The 19,870-nt window shown below is 46.0% G+C and overlaps 3 protein-coding genes across 3 annotated transcripts; 1 reads left to right on the forward strand and 2 right to left on the reverse strand.

Annotated features, from left to right (window-relative positions):
- Positions 1 to 6,014: 6,014 nt before the first annotated feature.
- Positions 6,015 to 7,346, forward strand: LOC109741363 (NAD(P)H-quinone oxidoreductase subunit N, chloroplastic). Its single transcript, XM_020300442.4, has 4 exons — positions 6,015 to 6,575; positions 6,680 to 6,796; positions 6,887 to 6,972; positions 7,073 to 7,346. Exons 1-4 carry the CDS (start codon positions 6,210 to 6,212, stop codon positions 7,140 to 7,142), a joined length of 639 nt encoding a protein of 212 aa, XP_020156031.1. The 5' UTR covers positions 6,015 to 6,209; the 3' UTR covers positions 7,143 to 7,346.
- A 78-nt stretch (positions 7,347 to 7,424) lies between these two features.
- Positions 7,425 to 8,347, reverse strand: LOC109741362 (protein DMP7). The gene has a single exon (XM_020300441.4). The coding sequence runs from the start codon at positions 8,091 to 8,093 to the stop codon at positions 7,425 to 7,427; it is 669 nt and encodes a 222-aa protein (XP_020156030.1). The 5' UTR covers positions 8,094 to 8,347.
- Positions 8,348 to 8,404: 57 nt separating this feature from the next.
- LOC109741361 (probable magnesium transporter NIPA4) lies at positions 8,405 to 12,143 on the reverse strand. The gene is made up of 9 exons (XM_020300439.4): positions 11,607 to 12,143; positions 10,898 to 10,954; positions 10,720 to 10,810; positions 10,456 to 10,616; positions 10,244 to 10,371; positions 10,004 to 10,141; positions 9,609 to 9,701; positions 8,842 to 8,947; positions 8,405 to 8,763 (listed from the first exon to the last, which is right to left on the reverse strand). The coding sequence occupies exons 1-9, from the start codon at positions 11,797 to 11,799 to the stop codon at positions 8,636 to 8,638; spliced, it is 1,095 nt and encodes a 364-aa protein (XP_020156028.1). The 5' UTR covers positions 11,800 to 12,143; the 3' UTR covers positions 8,405 to 8,635.
- Between the last annotated feature and the right edge of the window lie 7,727 nt (positions 12,144 to 19,870).

Consider the following 19,870-nt stretch of genomic DNA (forward strand, 5'->3'; position numbering starts at 1 on the left):
TGGCGGGCATTTTTTGAATTGACAAACATGTTTTGGAAATTGGGGAGCACATTTTGAAATTCATGGACATTTTTTTGTTCGGACAAACATTTTTAAAATACATGAAAAAAATTGAATCAATGAATTTTTTTGTAATTCAAAACTTTTTTGGATTTTATGGGCATTTTTCAAAAATTTATGATTCTTTGGGAATTGTGAACATTCAATCAATTTCATGAACATTTTTAATACATATTTTTTTTCAAAAACATGTTCTATAAAAATATGATCTATATTATGTTTTCAAAATTATGAATTTTTTTGGAATATATGAACGTTTTAAAAAAATCATGAACAATTTTATGATTTCTTGAAAAATTATTTTCAAAATTCACTATTTTTAGTGAAATTAGAAACTTTTTGAAATATTTAATTATTGAAAGAGGAAAAAACGAAAACAGAAAAGAAAAAATGAAATGGAAAAACAGGGCGCCCCGCACATGGGCCGGCCCAAAAGGGCACGCTGGGGAATTTGGAGGGGGGGTGCGTGTTGTGCCTCCTCCAAGCACGCAACACGCCAAATAGGACCTCCCCATCTTCTCTCCTGGGTGCAGATCGAGAATTTTGGAAAATGGAAAATGGCCCATGTGGTTAGCGTGTGCCTGGGGTTCTCTGTAATTAGCGTGTGCTTGGGATAACTACGCAGAAAGTTAGATATTGCCGCTCCGATCCCTTGCTGCTCGACCGCCTCTCCTGTTCATGATCCGGTTCATACGGCGACGACGTAGCCTGCTTCACTTATCAATTCTTATGGCCCTGATCAAGAAACTAGCTAAGGCCCAAGGTTTAACACATAAGCCTATCTACTAATCTCCTTGACTCTCCATTCTCATCTTGACATCTTGTATCATTGCCGAACTTATACATCGGTTTTTGTTGCTTTGGTTGTGTGATTTTTGCACTATGATTTTATCTTGTAGGTGTCCTAGAAATTATCATGATTGTGACGCAAATTATCTAGTAAAAGTTCATATTTGTGATGCATATTTTTCCTATGTCAAATTTAGCTAACTCTAGATTGCAATTCGGCAGCTATGAAGAGAAAAAACACCAATTGTGGAGGCCAATTTAAACTAATACAAGCTCCATATGATTATATTTTATACTGGATATCTTTTTACCTGCTTGGCTTGGCCCCTTGTACCCAGTCCTAGCTCCGCCCCTGTTCAAGTGCCTGCTCAAGATGTCTCCTCGTCCTTAAGTATCTTTCACTAGGACAACACAATCAACCTCTATAAAGCACCGGTAACAAAAATGTTGACCTGGTGTGTAAATGTTAAGTTAATTGCCCAACTCAGTTAGATTAAATCACATTCAATATGTTAGAACTAAGCAAGAGATAAGAAGCCAATTTAGCAAAAGACAAAGTGGATTTATTAGCTAACAAATTTTACACCATGTTGTCACAAGTAACAGAGATTTTCACCCAACCAATACCCAAATACATATGCATATGCGTATTTAATTAAAGCCTTTCTCATGCCCTATGTTTCTTCAAATTTATAACATGGCTAGATCTTCACTATATATATGTTAGTCTCCAGCTCTTGCTTTAGCCATGTGGGACTAAATTTTGCTAGACTTAGGAATTTTCAGAAATTCCAGTCTTATCTCACATGGGTCTAAAATTGCCGTTGAAGCTCCAACAATCCTCACCATTTGCAAAGTGGTCGGAAAAAAAGATTACTATGCTAGAGTAATGTTGATTACATTTGTTTAGTGTAAGTCCCGTACCGGGTTGAAGTCTCCCCTAGGATAACAACATATATATCTCTTCACAACTGATGAATGGACTATGCCTTAAAATCACGACCTTGTGTGAGTAGAGTTACATTAAAATTCATACTGATACTTGGCGGGGAAATATCAGGTGCTATGGGCATCAGATGCTACCATGCTACGGACTCACTAGGAGCACCGGATTCCAAGTCCAACAGCCGTTTGCGGAGCTCCCTCAAATTTGCAAAAAAGACTTCTAAGAGTACCCTAATTATGGTAAGGTCCAACACTTCGCTCTTGAAATGTCCACTGGATCCGAAATCCAACGACTGAGCTCGCTCTAGAGCATGGGAGCATGACTCATGCGGTAGCATCTGATATTTTCCAAATACTTGGCCATCAACAAACCTTGTGTAAATAGAGAATTAAATGGGCGTGTTCTCGTAAATGCTCATGGGCTTTGTAGAGAATGCCCCATTCTCGTGATCTGTGACCTCACAACAAGGCTCAAGAAGGTGGATACCTTCTGGTTATCTTGCATGCTAATAACTTTTCATGAACAATGTCAACCTTCTATACAATAGGGAATACTTTATATACGAAGACATGGCACAAATTAGATGTACTCGCTTCCTAAAATTATTATATGTTTTCTACATCTCCTAAGTCATGGTATCTCCTATCAAGAAGGTGTGGGTTACTGGTGTGTTATAAGTTATAACTTCAGATGGGCCTCATTACCATGTCCAGTGAAGCGATGAATATTCATTATGTGATAGTCCCCTTTGTAAATGGGTCTGCTAGCTTTTTCTCGGTTCAAATATAAGTCAGTTGATATGGAGTTCTATTTCTCTGACAGTTTTTGGCCTTTGATGAATATGTTTGTTGGATTTTGCATCATCCTTGGCACTCACAAAGTGAAATGATATCTAATTCCCAAAGAGGTTTCTGTTGTACTTGAAACAATGATTAAGAGGGACTCGCTATGATTGTTAAGCATATGAACAAGTGTTAGTCCTAAAGGTTAAAAGAAAATGTTGATGAAGATCCCCTATTAATAAGAGAGAAGAAAAACATCATATTAAATTTATTCTTATGCTTGAATCATACTAACATCATACTATAGAGGGGGAGGGGGTCATGTGATGAACTTGAGGTGGAATTCTATTCTCTATATTCAATCCTAATCCACACCCCAAGTTCCGTAAAATAACTTAATAAAACGAAGAGAAAAAACTTCAAATATACACCTATGTGTTTTCTTCATGTGGCTCGGAGGTTCCAGCTTTGTGACACCCAGAATCTGAGCCAACCTTCGGGAGAGCCTGGTATCTCCCTGAGCCTCTGATCTCAGCTGCAGGCTCATCGGAGTCTCGCTCGGAATTTGGTCAGTCTCGAGGATGTGTCCAGAATCTTCGCGCTAAACCTACAAGTTGTACAACCGGCACCCCGATGAGAAAGAGTTTATAGGGCCATATAAAAGACCCACCCTTCTTTCCCAATGGGCATCTCTTGTCCCTCGTTTGATCCAAGCTTCTTATCCCACACACTTCATTATTCCATAGCTCAAAAGCTCCATTTTTTTCTACACGTGCCTTAGTCAAATTCATGCAAGCATTTGAAGGAAAAGAAAGAGGAGCCCTTGATCTACACTTCCACGTATATGAAAAAAATTGGTATACATTAACATATTTTGAATATTATAAAAAAATTATTTCAGATATATGAACATATTAAAAAATCCACCAGATTTTATTAAAGGTGCGTATACATCTCTTAATACATGAATCTCATTTTTGTATATATGAATATATTTTTAATACATGATTATATTTTTATTTCATTTATATGAACATTTTTTATTAGATACATGAAATATTACATTCATAGTATAATACCTACCATTTTGATACTTGTTGCCAAATTACTTAAAACCCATTGAGAAAAAAATCATTTTTCACAAAAATATCTTTTTTATATTATCCAATCCTCTTTTTACATTATTTCTAGAAAGTTGATAAATAAAAAGACTAAAACCTAAATTTGTCGGCCTAGAGGGCCGCGCATTTCACCAATTTTACTTTATTTTCCATACGATATCATGTGGTACCCTTGTCCCCATTCACTCGAACAGCACACATGGTTGTCATCTTGCATGACAAGTGACACGAGCGCGGGATGCGCAGGCACGTCAGCGCACCGCTTGGCAACTAGGTAGCGTTTGAAGCCTGGTTTTCTCTGGGATTCCTGTTTTTGTGTTGTACGCTCCGATTTTTCATGTTTTTATTTGTTTTTCTCTATTTATATTTTTGGATTTCATCAATCTGTGTTAAGAAGTGCAACTACGCTAAGTACTGGGAGTCAAGTTGCACTGTGCGTGAAGTACATGTTTTTCCATCAATCTGTGTTAAGAAGTACATGTTGCACATGGTGGTACATTTGTAGCATAGGCGGAGTACAAGTTGCACATGGTTGAGAAGTACATGTTGTAGCACGCGGGTAGTCAAGTAGTGCATGTTGCACCGGGGACTACATGTTGCACTATGCACCATGTATAAGTTGAGAAGTACAAGTTGTACCGAGGAGCGAAAGCTACACTATGCAGGAATCACAGTTTAAACCACACGAGGAGTACAAGTTGCAATGGGGAGTACAGGTTACGCCGTGCGAGAAGTACACAACACATTTGGAGTACATTTGCAGCATGTGGGGAGTACATGTCGCATTTGGAATATAAGTTGCATATGGTGGGAAGTACATATTGTAGAACATGAGAAGTCGAGAAGTGCATGTTTCACCAGGGACTACATGTTGCACTATGCGTGAAGTACACATTGCACCATGTGGAAGGTGAGAAGTACAAGTTGTATTGAGGAGCAGAAGTTGCACTATGCGGAAGTATAAGTTGCAATGGGGAGTATAGGTCACACCGCGCATGTAGTACATGTCGGATCGAGCCGAAGTACAAGTTGCACCAGTGAATATAGATTACACCGTGTGGGAAGTACCAGTTGCACCACATGGTCGCAAATAACTCGTTGGAAGTACACATATGTTACCCTATGAAATACAAATATGTCATCCGAGGGGTACATGTTGTCACCGCTGGAAGTCCAATTTGTGTTGAATAAAATGCTTCTCGGATCTTCTCAATATGCGCTAATTTCAAAGTTGTCGACCTAAGAATGGAGCAGTAAAAACAGTTTGTAATTATTTTGGGCATTCCGTTGAAAAATGTTTCGATTTGAAATTTTAAATTTTAGAGGAAAACACATATGTAGGTACAAGTTCTCACCCCTCGGATCCATGAAAAGAAACACCTTACACCACTTGTCGTCACCCGATACATTTCGCCCAAAAAATACCTAATTTCCCTCGGGGGAAACGTTTATAAGTTTACACCTACCTCATGTTTGGTTACATTCTCAGTGAAGCCTGGCCCTGTGGAGCCTGTTTAAGGGTATACAAGCTCTGAGCCATGTTTTGCATGTCGTTTGGTAGGCTGCATCAAGCACAGCTTGCATCCTCGCTGTAGTATAAATTGCACTAGGACGAGCCTGCATCTAGAAAAAGGTCGATTTGAGCATTCCTAGCGGGCCTGGCTGGAGCGCTTTAAGTTTCGTGCGAGCCAGCTTCTACGTGCAGGCCAGACAACAACTGAGTACTTAGCCCGCCAAAGTTTGGTTAGACTTGATACAACCTACCAAACACGTCCCTAGTGATTACCAAACTTTTGTCCTCTGTTATCAGTTTCGGCAAAAAAAAATTGGTGTGAGAACTCTTTTGCCACCAGGTTTCCTTTTATTCATGTCTGATGCTGCGATTTTCTCCGAACTAGGAAAGATTGGTGCAAGGGTGGTCACTCTAAATTCTGATGGTCAATGTGTTTTTGCCTGTCGAGAATGCAAGGCATGTTCCTGAGTTGGCCGAGGCCTTGGCTTTTCGGCGAGCGGTTTATCTTGCACAAGAGGAAGGATAAGACTCGGTTGTCTTCGCCTCTGATTGCCTTTCCCTGATGCAAAGGGTCAATTCTCCTGTCCGTGACCCTTTGTTGGTGGGCTCAGTGGTGTCGGACATCAAATATGACGTGTCGAGTATCTCTTCTGTGTTGTTCAAGCATATTTGTCGGCAGTCTAATGTTTTAGCTCATGATTTAACTAAGTCTTGTATGAACTATGGTCTTTGTGTTTTTCATTCTACTCCGATTTGTGTCCGGGAGACTATGTAACTATGTTGTTCGACTAATGAAGAGCCGACGTTTTCTAAAAAAAAAATGGAATGTGGAATCCAACAACACCACGGCCAAGCCAACGGATCGCCTTGGGAACGAGCAGCGCCAAGACTTATCCCCTCGCGGTTACCTTCCCGCCACAGGCTGCCGCGGCAACTCAACCCACACACACGCGCACACTGACACCCAGGCAGCAGCGGCGGCGGCGGCGGAACTGAGCATGTGGTCGGGAGCGGCAGCCGCGGCGGCGGCGGCGGCGCGCACCGTGTCCCCGCGGCTCCACGCGCCGACGTCCCTCACCGGGCGGCGCGGCGCGGGGCGGCCGTCGACGGTGTCGGTGCGCGCGGGCGGCGGCGGCGGGCTGATGGACTTCGTGGGCGGCGACCTGGTGAAGCCGGACCTGGGGCGGTGGCTGGCCGACGTGGAGGAGCACAAGGCGCTGGCCATCTACCCGCCGCACGAGGGCGGCTACGAGGGCCGCTACCTCAACCGCCTCCGCTACCAGGGCTACTACTTCCTCGACCTCTCCGCGCGCGGCCTCGGCGACCCCGAGTCCACCCTCACCAAGATCCACCCCGTCTGCCCGGTCCGTCAGCACAACCGATCGCCGTTCCTCTCCGTTTCACCGCCATGAATGTCGTCTGCTCTGCTACTTAACAACTGACTTGGGTGCGGTGCCTGCTGCTGCAGCCTAGCCTCGGGAGGCAGCCGGTGGCGAGGTGGTACTTCCCGCCGGAGGTGGACTACAGGCTCAGCCTGCTGCACCCGGACGCCAAAGGGCTCATCGTCTGGGTCTACGAGGCTAAGGTCTCTCTCAGGCTCTCGCCGCTCTCACACGTTACTCATCGGCTCCGCTGTTTCTCATCGTTGTCTGTCGTGTGTTCGTTTCGTTTGCAGGTTCTGTCCAAGGCCGAGCTGCAGTTCCTGGCCATGCTCCCTGACCTCCGCCCCAAAGTCAGGGTCATCGCGGAATGCGGCAACTGGTACATCAATCTCCACCTGAACTCTCACTGAATTTAACAAACCATGACAGACGAGTGTTCTCTCTTGTGAATGACTTTCGAGCCGGATTGATTGATGCAGGAGAAAATTCATCTGGAAACCGCTGAAGCAGATATCGGGCCTTGAGCCTGATCCGGACGCCGAGGAATGAGGAGCCACCGTCCGGCGGCTGCCTCGTCTCATCTCTCGCCTTACACTCCGTTTTCAGCTTTGTACTAAAGCAGGACAATGATGTATGTACATACGTATACATTTGACATCTGGGCTCGGTTAATTCCACAAGAGAACCATCAATCGTGTAACACCTTTCAAACATACACATCTCCAACAAATCAAATCATATATGCAAAGCTTACATGCGGCTCCGATACAGACAGAGTCAGAGAGGCCTCGACCTCAGGGTTCAGGTCCACTACACAGGTCGCCAAAATGTTCAGCGCCGTAGGTACACGAGGTCGGTCCGGAGCAGGAACGGGTAGCCGATCCCCCTCCTCTTGGAAGGGAACATGACGAAGAGGAGGCTGACGACGAAGCCGACGACGAGGGGCACGGTGTTCACCACCTTCCTGGGCGCGCCGGGGTAGTAGCACCGGACGATGTCGTGGTGGGAGGCGGCGAAGGTCACGAAGGCCACCAGGGACAGCGCGGTGTGGAACAGGTCCGACCACCGCAGCCTGTACCTCTCCGGCTCCCTCGGCGCCTTCCTCCGGCTCCCCCCGCCGGCGCAGAACGTCGCGATGCCCGCCGGGGTGGCCACGCCGTAGCGGAGCCGGCCCGTGGCGGAGCGGAAGCTGTCGGTGAGCGTGAAGAAGACGCAGGAGGCGGCGCAGAGCAGCACGAACGCGCCGGTGAGCACGCGGTTGACGCGCGCGCACTTGCCGTCGTCGGTGACCAGCGGCGCGAAGATGGCGAAGGTCAGGATGGTGGCCGTCGGGAGGAGCACGTTGAGCCGGGCCGTGCCGCTCAGGACGAGGTTCATGACCAGGATGAAGCTCGAGGTGTCGTCGGCGTCGTCATCGTCGGCGTCTTGGTGCGGTTCACCGGCGTCTTTGCCGGTCTGATCGATGAGCACCTTGTATTCTTCTCCTCCTTGCTCAGCCATTGGTAGTGCGTGTGCAGGCGGGTGTGTGAGATTGTTGGGTTTGATGACACGAGAAGGTTACGGGGTTAGTTAAAGGAGAGAGCTGAAATGAGCAAGCTGAAAAGAATCTGCCTGGCTTTGGACATGGAAGAAAGGATTGCTTTCGCAAGTGCAGCGAGGCAAACGGAGCATTGCCATTACACACGCAAAGAACATCACCGCCAATGAGAAAATAGTGCGCAGATTCAACAGAAGTGAAAGAGGGAATGATTTTTTAGTTCTTCAGATTCTTTCCCCATTTTCAAATAATACAACAGTTACAGTATAAGATGCATCCCCAATACTATACCATACCGGTTCCTCAAAAACAAAAATACATGGAAAAAAAACTTTTGATGTATAAGACATATATCCCCAATACTCTACCGGTTCCTCGAAAACTACAAGGGGGAACGAGCCTTTTCCTGTTTATAGAGCCCTAAAGTACAATCTACAGACTGGATAGAATGAAAGAATGCGAACCATGGCCACAAGGATCACTGAGCATCTCAAGTTGGTCAAAATTATTCTGCTGCCCTCGGTGACCTCAGAGGGAGGCCTTCAGCAGCGGATCTAAGAGGAATTCCTTCAGACGCGTAGCCGTTTTCATCACCATGTTTCGGAATCCTGATAGGCAGAGTCGGTGGGAGGCCTATAATGCCAGAAAGTTAGAAGTTACCAAATATACTAGTTACTATGTGCAAACCAGAAGGGAGGAGTGGAACCATACCATCAACCATATCTTTAGTCTTATGAAGAAGAAATGTCCCAGAAAGGATGGTCACAAAACCACACATCTCTGTCACAATTTGAGTTGGATTTTGACGATCCCAGTCCTGCAAGCAAGTACTATCAGGAGTCTATAATATCTGTGAGCATTGTCACTAACTCTATACAACAAAACTGGCAGTTTTATCAAGTTTAACAGAACCATTTGTTGACAACAAACATATGTTAGATAATTTACAGACTAGACACTGAACTCAAGATGGCATAATATTGACCATGGGACAAGAAATTAGATTATGGAGTGCTGACTAAAAGGCTTGAAACAAGAAGATGAATTATTGATTAAATAAACTTTAGAAGTGTTGTCTAGCCACATGGACAACAGCCAAATCAACTGAAAAGATAATTACAAAGTTAAACAGTCATTTCCAGATGACAAGAATCGATAATTGGATTGTCCTAGACTTGTAAACACTAATCTGACATAGATCATGATAGGTATGCCCTTGGTTTGATGAGTTCAGTTTCAGATAAGAAAATGATAATCCCTAAAATTCTCTCGTACAGAAAATTGGTTGGCAATGACATGTTTGGGTAACATTGTTCCCCTTTACTCAGACCTCATTCTGTGGCGATTCTAAAAGCAATTCACTGCATACCTAGTACAAGCAAACACTACTTGATCTCATGTTAAACTTGCAATTAAGCAAGTAGACTAAGATGACCATCTAGAGCACCATAAAAAAGCTAGAAGCCCAAATATGTTACCTTGAACATTATGACGCTAGCCAGTATTGTTAGTGAGGTAAACATCGTATAGTATATTGGTGAAACAACTGCCGTATTGAATGTGTCAAGAGCCTGCAAAAGCAAACATAGTAGGTTGAATAATGTACAAAACATCAAGCATAAGTTTGAAGCAAGGAGAATCATGTACTCAGATACTAATATCAATAGCATGCCAGTGCCCATTATGGCTGATTAAAGATGTACTCCCTCTGAAACTTTTTATAACACGTTTTTAGAGTCCATGACAGTGTCAAAAAACATCTTATATTAAGTTACAGAGGGAGCAATAATTTGTGGTACTAAAGTTACTTAGCAGATATTGAAGTACAATCACTAAGCAACGGAAGAACCATCAGCAAAGAAATTATTGTTACCTTGTTCAGATAGTTCATCTGTGTTAATATACATGCAACAACAATAATTGCGAACAACCATGTCTGCGGATAGATTAGCTGGTTTATCCCAGAAAAGGTCAGTTTCAAGGCTATACCAAGAGCTTTCACGCTCATGACCTGTCAAGTAAATAAAAATAAACAAAATTCGAGCATAATTAATCAATAGTATCATGTGAATAAACATTGGGCTAATTATTCGTAAGTAGAATGAACACATACCGATAGAGATCCTACAAGTGAACAAACACCAATATAAACCATGATATGTGTCTGACCATATTGTGGGATATAACGGAATATGAGCACGAAAGTTGCAGCAAGCACGATTATCGCATAAAATATAAATGCTGCAAGAAAATACAAAAACATTAGTACTTTATAAGACAAATAGGCAAAGCATGGTTGCTAATCAGGAAAAGAAAAGAAAGTACCTGGTTCTGTAGCAAGATCCCACACTTCTGCGACAGACTCAATTTCACGCTCCTGGGGGGCATGAAGCACAATAGTTGTTGAACCCACGACACAAAGAACACATCCAAGTATACCAAAGATATGTAGCTTCTCCTTTAACATAATGTCTGCAAGAACGGCGCTGTGCGAGAAATACGTTAGTTCGAATGAACACAGACTTCCAGAATTGTCAGCAGCTGAACATCTCAAGATTTATCATTAAGGACCGCACTTCTGACTTTTACCTAATGATTATGCTAAGTGCACCAAGTGGAGTAACAAGTATAGCAGGAGCAAACGCATATGCTGCAAAGTTAGCAACTTCTCCAACGATCACTGGGAAACAGCACTGAATACCGTCAAGATTACATTGTTAAGTAGAAGCAGTACATGAAGATCCACTTGTATCAGAAGTGCACTTACTTGTAATCATTCCTGCCCACCATAATGGTTCATACAAATAAGAGTACCCACCAACCCCTGCCATGAACAGCAAATTTGTGCGTAACCAGTCAGCGAGAACAAACTGTTTTCGGCTTATAATAGAATCATCTAGTTCACCAGAACTAAATAGCTTGAGAACTAAAATCTTCAGAACCATTGCTCAGGCCAATTTTGGTAGTTTCTCCGCACATACTTGAAGCCAAGAACAGCCTCCCAAAAATCGAAACGACAGACTGATAACTTTTACCGTGTTTGGAAGAATTAACTAGTGAGGTCATTCTCCACTAAATTGAACTAATACATCCAAAATTAATGTACTCGATTGGCTGAACAATGAGCTGAGAACCAGACTACAGTGCAACCGCGTTACGAACAAGGCAGAATAAAAGCAATACCGACATCGTTACGGAACCATTGGCTACAAACTCCAGCATATGTGAACTCCCAACATCTAAATCGGCATCAACATTATCAGCCTAAACTCTGACGCGCTCACCCTATCCCTAACCCCATTACATGTCCACTGTTCCAACATGGATTTCAGCTGGAATGGGATCTAATCATAATCAGACACCAGCGTCTTTCAGCTCAGATCAGAGCACCAACCAGGGCAAACAAATAACATACAGCTAGGAGATCGACAGGCAAGGTAATGATGCCTCGATGGTAAGCAACGCAATTAGGTCACCTGCGCGGACGCCGGACGCGCCAGCCTTCCTGAGCCCCTTCTTCTTGACGATGAAGCTGGTGCCGATGAAGACGCTGGAGGAGAGCGCGAGCACCAGCCCCTTGATGTTGTCCGTGGACATCCCCGTGTACGACTCCACCCAGCTGCCGCCGCCCGAGCCGGCGGCCGCCGAAGTGGACGTCTCCGCCGCCATGCCTCCCGCGGGCGCCGGAATTCCCGGGAAACCCTCCCTCCGTACCGTGCGCTCCGCCGCTAGATCGCGCGGTGGCGGCGCGTGCGAGCGAGATCCCGATGCGGCGAGCGGCGGGAGGCGTCGCGCGCGGGGGGGTTCGGCTCACCGCTCCGGCCAGGTCACGACCGCCTCGCGCAGACGCTCCGCATTCGCGGCGTTTTTGGCTGTGGGGGCGGAGGAGAGCGGATCGGACGCAGACAACGGCGACGGCGACGGCGACGCCGGCGAGGAGGTAACGGGTGAAGGGGAAGGTTGCGCGAGTCCACGCCGCGCGGATATGTTCGGGTGTGGACTGGCTAGTGCCTAGTTGGCGAGCCGGTCTTGCTTAGCATCGAGGCAAGCGGCATCGGCTTGTTACCAAGATCTGCTCGCCAATTCCTCGAGTGAAGTCTGTTTTAAACCTTAATGTTATAGAGCACGACGTAGATGAACCTTGACGTTTGAATCCCTAAAATTGATACCCTAACTTTATCGACGTTTGAATCTCTGAAATTGGTACCCTAACCTTATCGACGTAGATGAACCTCGACGTAGATGACTAGCCTTTCCATACCTAAAAAAATTCTCCTGCCTAGTCCATCTCCTTCCTCCCGTTCCCGCTCGATCCGCCGCTGCCAGAGACGTTCGACCCCGCCCATGCCCCTGGCGAGCTCGCGCCCGACCACTGCCCCACGCAGGCACGGCTCGCCGTCGCCGGCGAGGACACCGCAGCGCCGCCGCCTTCTTCTCTTTCCTCCTTCGTCTCCCTTCTCCCTCCTCCCGAGCACGCGCAGGGCATGCACGGCCGACAACCGCGCCTCCACGGTGTGCGCCGATGACCGCCTTCACTGGCCGCCCATCCAGCTGCTTTAAACCCGCAGGCCACCTCGCTGTTGACTGCTGCTGCTCCTCCATCCCTGCGCGGCGACGTGGGGCTGCCAGTGGAGCACTCGCCGGTGACGGTGACTCGAGGACCGGAGGACGCCGGTACTTGGCGGATCAGCGGCTACGTCAGATCAATCAAGGATTGTCGAGTGGTAGTTTGCTATACGTGCATAGCTAGCTACCTGGCAAAACGAAAATATTGCCCCATTGATCAACTAGCTAGCCTCAAGATCAATACAGCAAGCTTTGGTAGCCAGCTTGCTACGTACGTTAGTGTTTTCTCCTGAAAGAATTGATCAAGCGTGACTTGTGTATTTGCACGTCTCGCCAGAAAGCAATCCACATGTCATACTATTTCGCCAGTGTACGTACGCATTCGACCGCCGGAAAGTAGTCGCCGTGGAGCGATCGGGGCCTAGTCAACAACGACATTAGGCCACGCACAGGCACGTCTCCATGATTCCCGTCGCCGCCTGCTCCATTCGCAGTGCCACAGCCAGGTTCGGCGACGCAGCAGCGTGCCATGCACCAGCGCAGGCTTAGGACGTGCACGACTAGAACCCAGAGTTCTCTGGTTTAAAATTTAAATATTTAATATTTCTCTATTTCTTTCTCATGCTGACAGGTGGGCCCCCAAAACATGTGCTACATAATTCACTCATCCCGGCCTTTTCTGTTTGGATACGGCCTAAAGGTCAAAAACGACCGGGATTGAAGAAGTCAGGGTATCAATTTCAAGGATTTGGATGTCAAGGTTCATTCATGACATGCTCTACAACCTCAGAGTTCAAAATAGACTTCACTCGAATTCCTCTAAAAATAATATTTGCTTGCCAATGCATTAAAAAAAAGATTTTATGCCAATGGTACTTGCAGTCTCTTTCCTAGTAATATTTAGGCAGGGAATGATAGTTTGCGTAATGAAGTTTATGGAGGGATTAGGCGTGGAGAATAAATTTGTACTCTCATTTCTTTTCTTGGTATACGAAGAAGACTAATACGGAATAAAAGTCTGATCAAATGAGAAGAAATTGATGGAAGTTGGCTGCCGAAACTCTTATTCCCCTTTCGATTTAAACTCCCGATCCCTTTAACCAATCAATGGACTTTTAATCTTGTCATCCTTCAACTTTCAGTTCTTATCCTTAATTCCCACGAACAAAGGAAGGTGTATAACACTTTGATTTATAATTTACAAATAGTAAAATTTGTGGCTTTCGTGGATAGTTTCAAATGATCGAGCAAACGATACGGCTCCAATGTGGGTGACAAAACCAAGCTTTAGTCCAGTCCCAGAAACCAAGACTGGAATTCGAGTTGCGCTGACGACCACTGCTGGCGAGATGCTGAGCCCGATCTCCACACCTGACTCCAGTGCTTTGTCCTCGCCATTGGCTATGAATTAGCAGAGTGGCCTCAGAGTGCTGTGGTGTTCTTTTCTTGTTAGAGTCCAAAAGACTGTCTGCTCGATGTTTCCTTCTTTCCGGTTACTTTGTTTTCCGATTATCAGCTGGCCCTGCGTGGCTTTGAACTGGGTTGTGAACTCATGTGGTACTTGGGTTTGGGGTTCCTTTTCAATGAAAACTACATGAAACCCCGCGCGTTGCTGCGGGATATATTGTGCTAAAATTTATAATGTAGAGAGATACATTGTCTAAAGAAAAATAGTAACTTGCATGTGCGTCAAAGCATTTCTCTTTTTGTGGGGAAAGCATATCTTTCAAATGAGTGCATACAAAAGAATTGCTTGCATCGGATTGTAACAGTAGTGTTAATACAAAGAATTTAAATGATGAGTTAATACAAAAATTTTGAAACAAAGAAGTCTTTAAGCGATGACACTTTCCATTTACATACATGAAAAGAGTGAAGCAGAATCAGCATATAGCTAAAAGTAATAAATTTGGATGTTGGATCCATGTACTCGTGCGGCTATCATGTTACCTGAGCTGAATTAACAGAAATGTCACCTAGTTTAACTTAACTTAAAATCTACTACCAATGCATCAAAGTCAACAATCACTAACCTGCAACTCTCAAAAACAAACAAAATGACATTTTTTTAGAGGTGAACTAATGGAGAATAGTATAGCAATATAAATGAAAAGTCAGAAGAAAGAAAAATTATTCCATCAGGAACTATTAATGTGTCCAATGTAACTTTGAATATACGATTATCAAGACCTTCAACCTGGAAAAAAAGGATCATTAAGTCAGCATCAGGAATACTACATGGAGGTGCTAGGTAAGGAGTTGGTGCCGAGATTCATATCGAGAATGGTATTATAAAGCCCATCGTGTGTCTCCTCAGATGCCCATTAATTTATGAGTTTGTAATGGCTATTTCAAGCTGCACCACTCACCTCACATGTTCCTGGAGAAGAAGAGAGAAACCTGTCAGTTTGACCGAGCTGTCCAGGAGGACTGAGCACAAAATTACTTGACATGGTCAAGTATATTGCAACAACAGGTCAAGAGGACCACAACACCTCCAATTCCAGAAACGTCGTTGATGTCCCCACTCATAAGCTTACCACCGATAGAAAGGAGCAGCCTACACGTCTTCCTCCGTAGCTCCAGAGTCAGCTCTCCAAAAAAAGTGCTATCATTGCCATGTTAGAAGCTCGACCATGTTGTATCTTCCTCATTTGGCCATCGAAGCTGAATTGCAGCTCCGACTCCTTGTCTTAAGGGACTATAGTGTTGATAATTTCTAGAACACAAATCAGTTTTGCTGATCTGCCATCGACCAAACAAAAGAAACTCCAGGATATTCTATTTGTGCATCCATAGTTTATGCTCTTTACTAAAACCTACATGGAACACTTACACAGACGTTAGTATAGAGGAACTATTGTGGAATTTCAATTAAAAAGGAAGCAAACCATCATGACCTGCAGTAAAACATGTATATCAACTCAGAAACAAAAAATTTGCACGTACCTTCAGACTGTAGCGTGTGTGGGAATTAACCTTCAGTAAGAAAATAAATAGTAGAAAGACGTTCAGAGTTGGACTGCACCAAGTAACACATCACTTTGAAAATGGTTGAGTTATTTTATTTAACACCTAGGACGTAATGCTTATAAAGTCCACTCGGAAGCATGAAAGATGACAGTGACCGGAAGCACGAAAGAAGACAGACTTCCATACGCTGTTTAGAAAGCAGCAAGATAATTTATGATGCCTTGTATATACATCAAGATATTTAACTCAGTCCACCTGAAGCACCAAAGAAAACAGTGACCAGAAGCACGAAAGAACAGAGTCTTCAGAACGCTTTTCTGAAAGCAGCAAGATAGTTTATGATACTTTCTGTATACATCAAGATATTTAACAAAAAATAGATTGAGAGAGGCTACTTACAGATGGTGGCACATAGAGCTATTCAACGGGAACAATTACTTGGTAATGTAATACTTGAACAATGAATACGTGCTCATGCATAAATTCTATTGGACATACTCGAATCAGACAAATGCCCAATGCAGCCGAGATGATACCCCTGCCAGTATGTAAGGAACATGTCTTTTTTCGAAACGGAGGCAAAATATTTGCCTCATCTATTAAATAAGGGAGAGTAGATTAGAGTTTTACAGCGACCACCTCAAACACGGCATGCGAACTACTCACGAAATACAATAGGCCCTAGTTTCTTTGCACCAGCTGTAACCCAAAGCTTGGCCTCCTCAAGGATTGTGTTAAGAAGAATAGGCGGCGGAGCACTTTTGTGTCGGAACACCCTAGCATTACGTTCATTCCAGATGGTCCAGGAGACGAGGAGGGTGAGGGAGGCCAAGGCACTCCTGTTGGGGACGTGTCTCCCAGTACCATCTTCCCACCAATCTAGGACGGAGTCATGAAGATGACATCCGGAGGTGTCAATGTGATGAAGGCCAAGCTTGGCCGCGAGAGACCTCCAAAGCCGAATAGTGAAGCGACACTTGAAGAGAAGATGAGCACCCGTTTCCTGCTCCCTAGAGCAAAGAGGGCACAGACCGCAGTTGGCCCACCCGCGCCTCTCCAGGCGGTCCGCAGTCCAGATCCTATCTTGAATAGCCAACCAAGCAAAGAATTTGATCTTCGAAGGAGCCCAAACTTTCCAAACCATGCGATCCATTGGGGACAAGGTTAAGCCAAGAAACTGCGCTTTATAAGCACTGGCTGCCGAGTACATCCCATCATTGGAATGCTTTCAGGTGATGTCGTCCTCCCGATGCTCCTCAAGATGGACGTCATCCAAAAGCATCCAAATTGTGAAAAACTCTCGAATGTGGTCTCCGATGACGACGTTGTTGTAGCTGATTTTGAAGATCCAAGCGTCCTCTCAACAGCCTCCCTGACCTTCCAATTCTTCCTCCTGGAGGCCTCATAGATGTGCGGGGCGATCTCCTTGGGCTTACGGCCAAGGAGCCAAGGAGAATCCTAGAAAGGCGTTTTGGCTCCGTTGCCCAGAGTAATGGTGGTGGAGGCATAAAAGAAGCTGAGATCGTCCTCCGTACAAGGGTTGCCAAAACCAACCCACAATCTGTGGGGCTCCTTCCATTCGTACCAAGGCCACCTAAGGCGAAGGGCACGCGCAAATTTTTCAGAGTTAAGCACCCCAAGGCCACCATACTCCTTCGGCCTACAAACCGTGTCCCACTTCACTTTGCACTTGGCACCCGTAGTCTTGTCAGCACCTGACCAGAGGAAAGCCCGTTCAATTTTGGTCAGACTCTGAAGAGTGCTTTGAGGCACGGCGAGCGGCGTGATTGAGAACACCGCTTGGGAGCAAAGGACTGACTTGACAAGGGCCGTGCGCCTCATAGTTGTGATGTTTTGGCCTTCCCAAGTAACCAATTTGCTGGCCGCCTTGTCTTCGAGATACTGGAAATCCACCCGCTTGAGTTGCCAAACCGAGAGCGGGAGGCCTAAGTATTTGACCGGGAAGGACGCACGGGTGGCCGGTAAGTTCCCAAGGATGGGCTCAAGATGAATGTGGGCGCACCTAATTGGCATGACCGAGCTCTTCTGAAAGTTGCAACAGAGGCCCGTAACCTCGCCAAAGCCTCGCAAGATCGCTGCAAGGTTGCCAATGTCCTGCTTGAAAGGAGCCACAAAGACGGCCGCATCATCAGCATAAAACGAAGTCCGCATCTCGGCTCCCCGGCCCCGGACCTTGTGAAGGAGATGTTTCCTTGTTGCCAACTCAAGGATTTTCTGAAGCGGGTCGATCGCAATGACAAAGAGCAGGGGGGAAAGGGGATCCCCCTGCCGAAACCCGCTGCCGTGCATGATGGGCGGCCCTGGCAGACCGTTGAGAAGGATGCGGGAGGATGAAGTCGAAAGAAGAGCAGCAACCCAAGCACGAAATCTGTTGGGAAACCCAAGCCGTTGAAGAAGCTCCAGGAAATATCCCCACTTCACAGAGTCAAAAGCCTTCTTGATGTCAAGCTTGAAGAGGAGGGCAGGAGTTTTGCACTTATGTAACCTCCGCGCGAAGTTCCTCACATACATGAAGTTGTCATGGATACTGCGCCGCTTGACGAAAGCGCTTTGAGCGTTTGAGACAAGACCATCCATAAGAGGGGCAAGCCGGAGCGAGAGGATTTTGGCGATGATTTTGGCAATGGAGTGAATGAGGCTAATGGGCCTATAGTCAGAAATGCCCTCAGCCCCATCCTTCTTGGGCAAGAGAACAACGTTGGCAGAGTTGAGCCAGTGGAGCTCGTCAATGTGAAGGGAGTCAAAGCGTTGGACCACCCTCATGACCGTATGCTTGATGACCCCCCAACACCTCTTAAAGAACAATCCCGTGAAGCCGTCAGGGCCAGGCGCTTTATCGGAAGGCATGTCCTTGATGGCCTCCCAAACCTCCTCCTCAGAAATGGTGGCATCGAGGCCGTGCAAATCATGGGGCTCAATGCCTAGCTCCTCCCAATTAAAGTCCTTGCCGCTCGATCCCCTTCTCCCCTCACCTCATGGAAGTGGTCGTGAATGATCTTCTCTTTTTCTTTATGCTCGGTTACCCAACCATGCCTGTGCTTGATCCGATGAATGTGGTTCTTTCGCCGCCTAGCATTAATGCGTCGATGAAAAAATTTGGTGTTAGCATCACCATCTTTCAAATTTGCAACCCTTGCACACTGACTCTTTCGAGCCCTCTGGAGCACCGACAGGCTAATAACCCTTCTCTTCAGTCTCAAGCGGAGGTCCCGCTCCTCAGGGGAGAGGGATCTCCCCTCCTGCGCAATGTCAAGGTGAAGGATCACCAGCTGAGCCGCATGAAACTGGACCTTCGCCTTGGAGAAAAGCTTCTTACTCCACTCAGAGAGACGCATCGCGGTTTTCTTGAGCTTTTGATACAGAATCTGGTACGGCTCAGTGCGTCGCACCCGCTCGGCCCAAGCCTTCGAGACCACCTCATCGAAACCAGGCAAGGACACCCAGAAGTTTTCAAACTTGAAGGACCGAGGCCGCCTAGGCCCCCTGTCGTCGGCGAGCAGCAAAGGGCAGTGGTCGGAAAGGGACGACGAAAGGGCGTGAAGCACATGGGTGTTGAAAGACAAGTCCCAGGTCGCATTACAGAAGAAGGAGTCCAGCTTGCAAAGGGTTGGGTTTTCCCTCTCGTTGCTCCACGTGAACCGCCTATTCTACAGATGGATCTCCTTGAGCTCACATGACTGAAGAGTGTCACGAAAGCGCTTAATCCTCCTCCGGTTGAAATTTCGCTTGTTCTTGTCCCTAGCACGGTATATTTGGTTCAAGTCCCCAAGCACGAGCCAGCCCAAACCCGGAAGTGGCTTGCAGGAGCATATCTCAGCAAAGAAAGCCTCCTTGCATGCATAGTCAGTAGGCCCGTAGACATTAGTGAGCTTGAAACACACCTCATTCTCGAGGACTCGGACCGAAGCCGAAAGGCAATAAGCCGAGAAAGAAATGTCGGAGACCTCGAGAACGCTGTCATCCCATAGAAGCAACAGTCCACCCCTTGTCCCCACAGCCGGACGTTGCGCAAAATTCCGCAGCCTGTTACCACCGAGAAAGGCAGCAGTAAACACATCCACGTTCTCCAGTTTTGTCTCTTGCAGACACACAATTTGGCAGGAGGAAGACGCAATCGTAGCACTAACAGTTGCCCTCCTGGCCGGGCAGTTTAATCCCCTAACATTCCAACACAGTGTGT

The sequence above is a fragment of the Aegilops tauschii genome, chromosome 3 (genome assembly GCF_002575655.3).
Source record: "Aegilops tauschii subsp. strangulata cultivar AL8/78 chromosome 3, Aet v6.0, whole genome shotgun sequence".
Taxonomy (NCBI): domain Eukaryota; kingdom Viridiplantae; phylum Streptophyta; class Magnoliopsida; order Poales; family Poaceae; genus Aegilops; species Aegilops tauschii.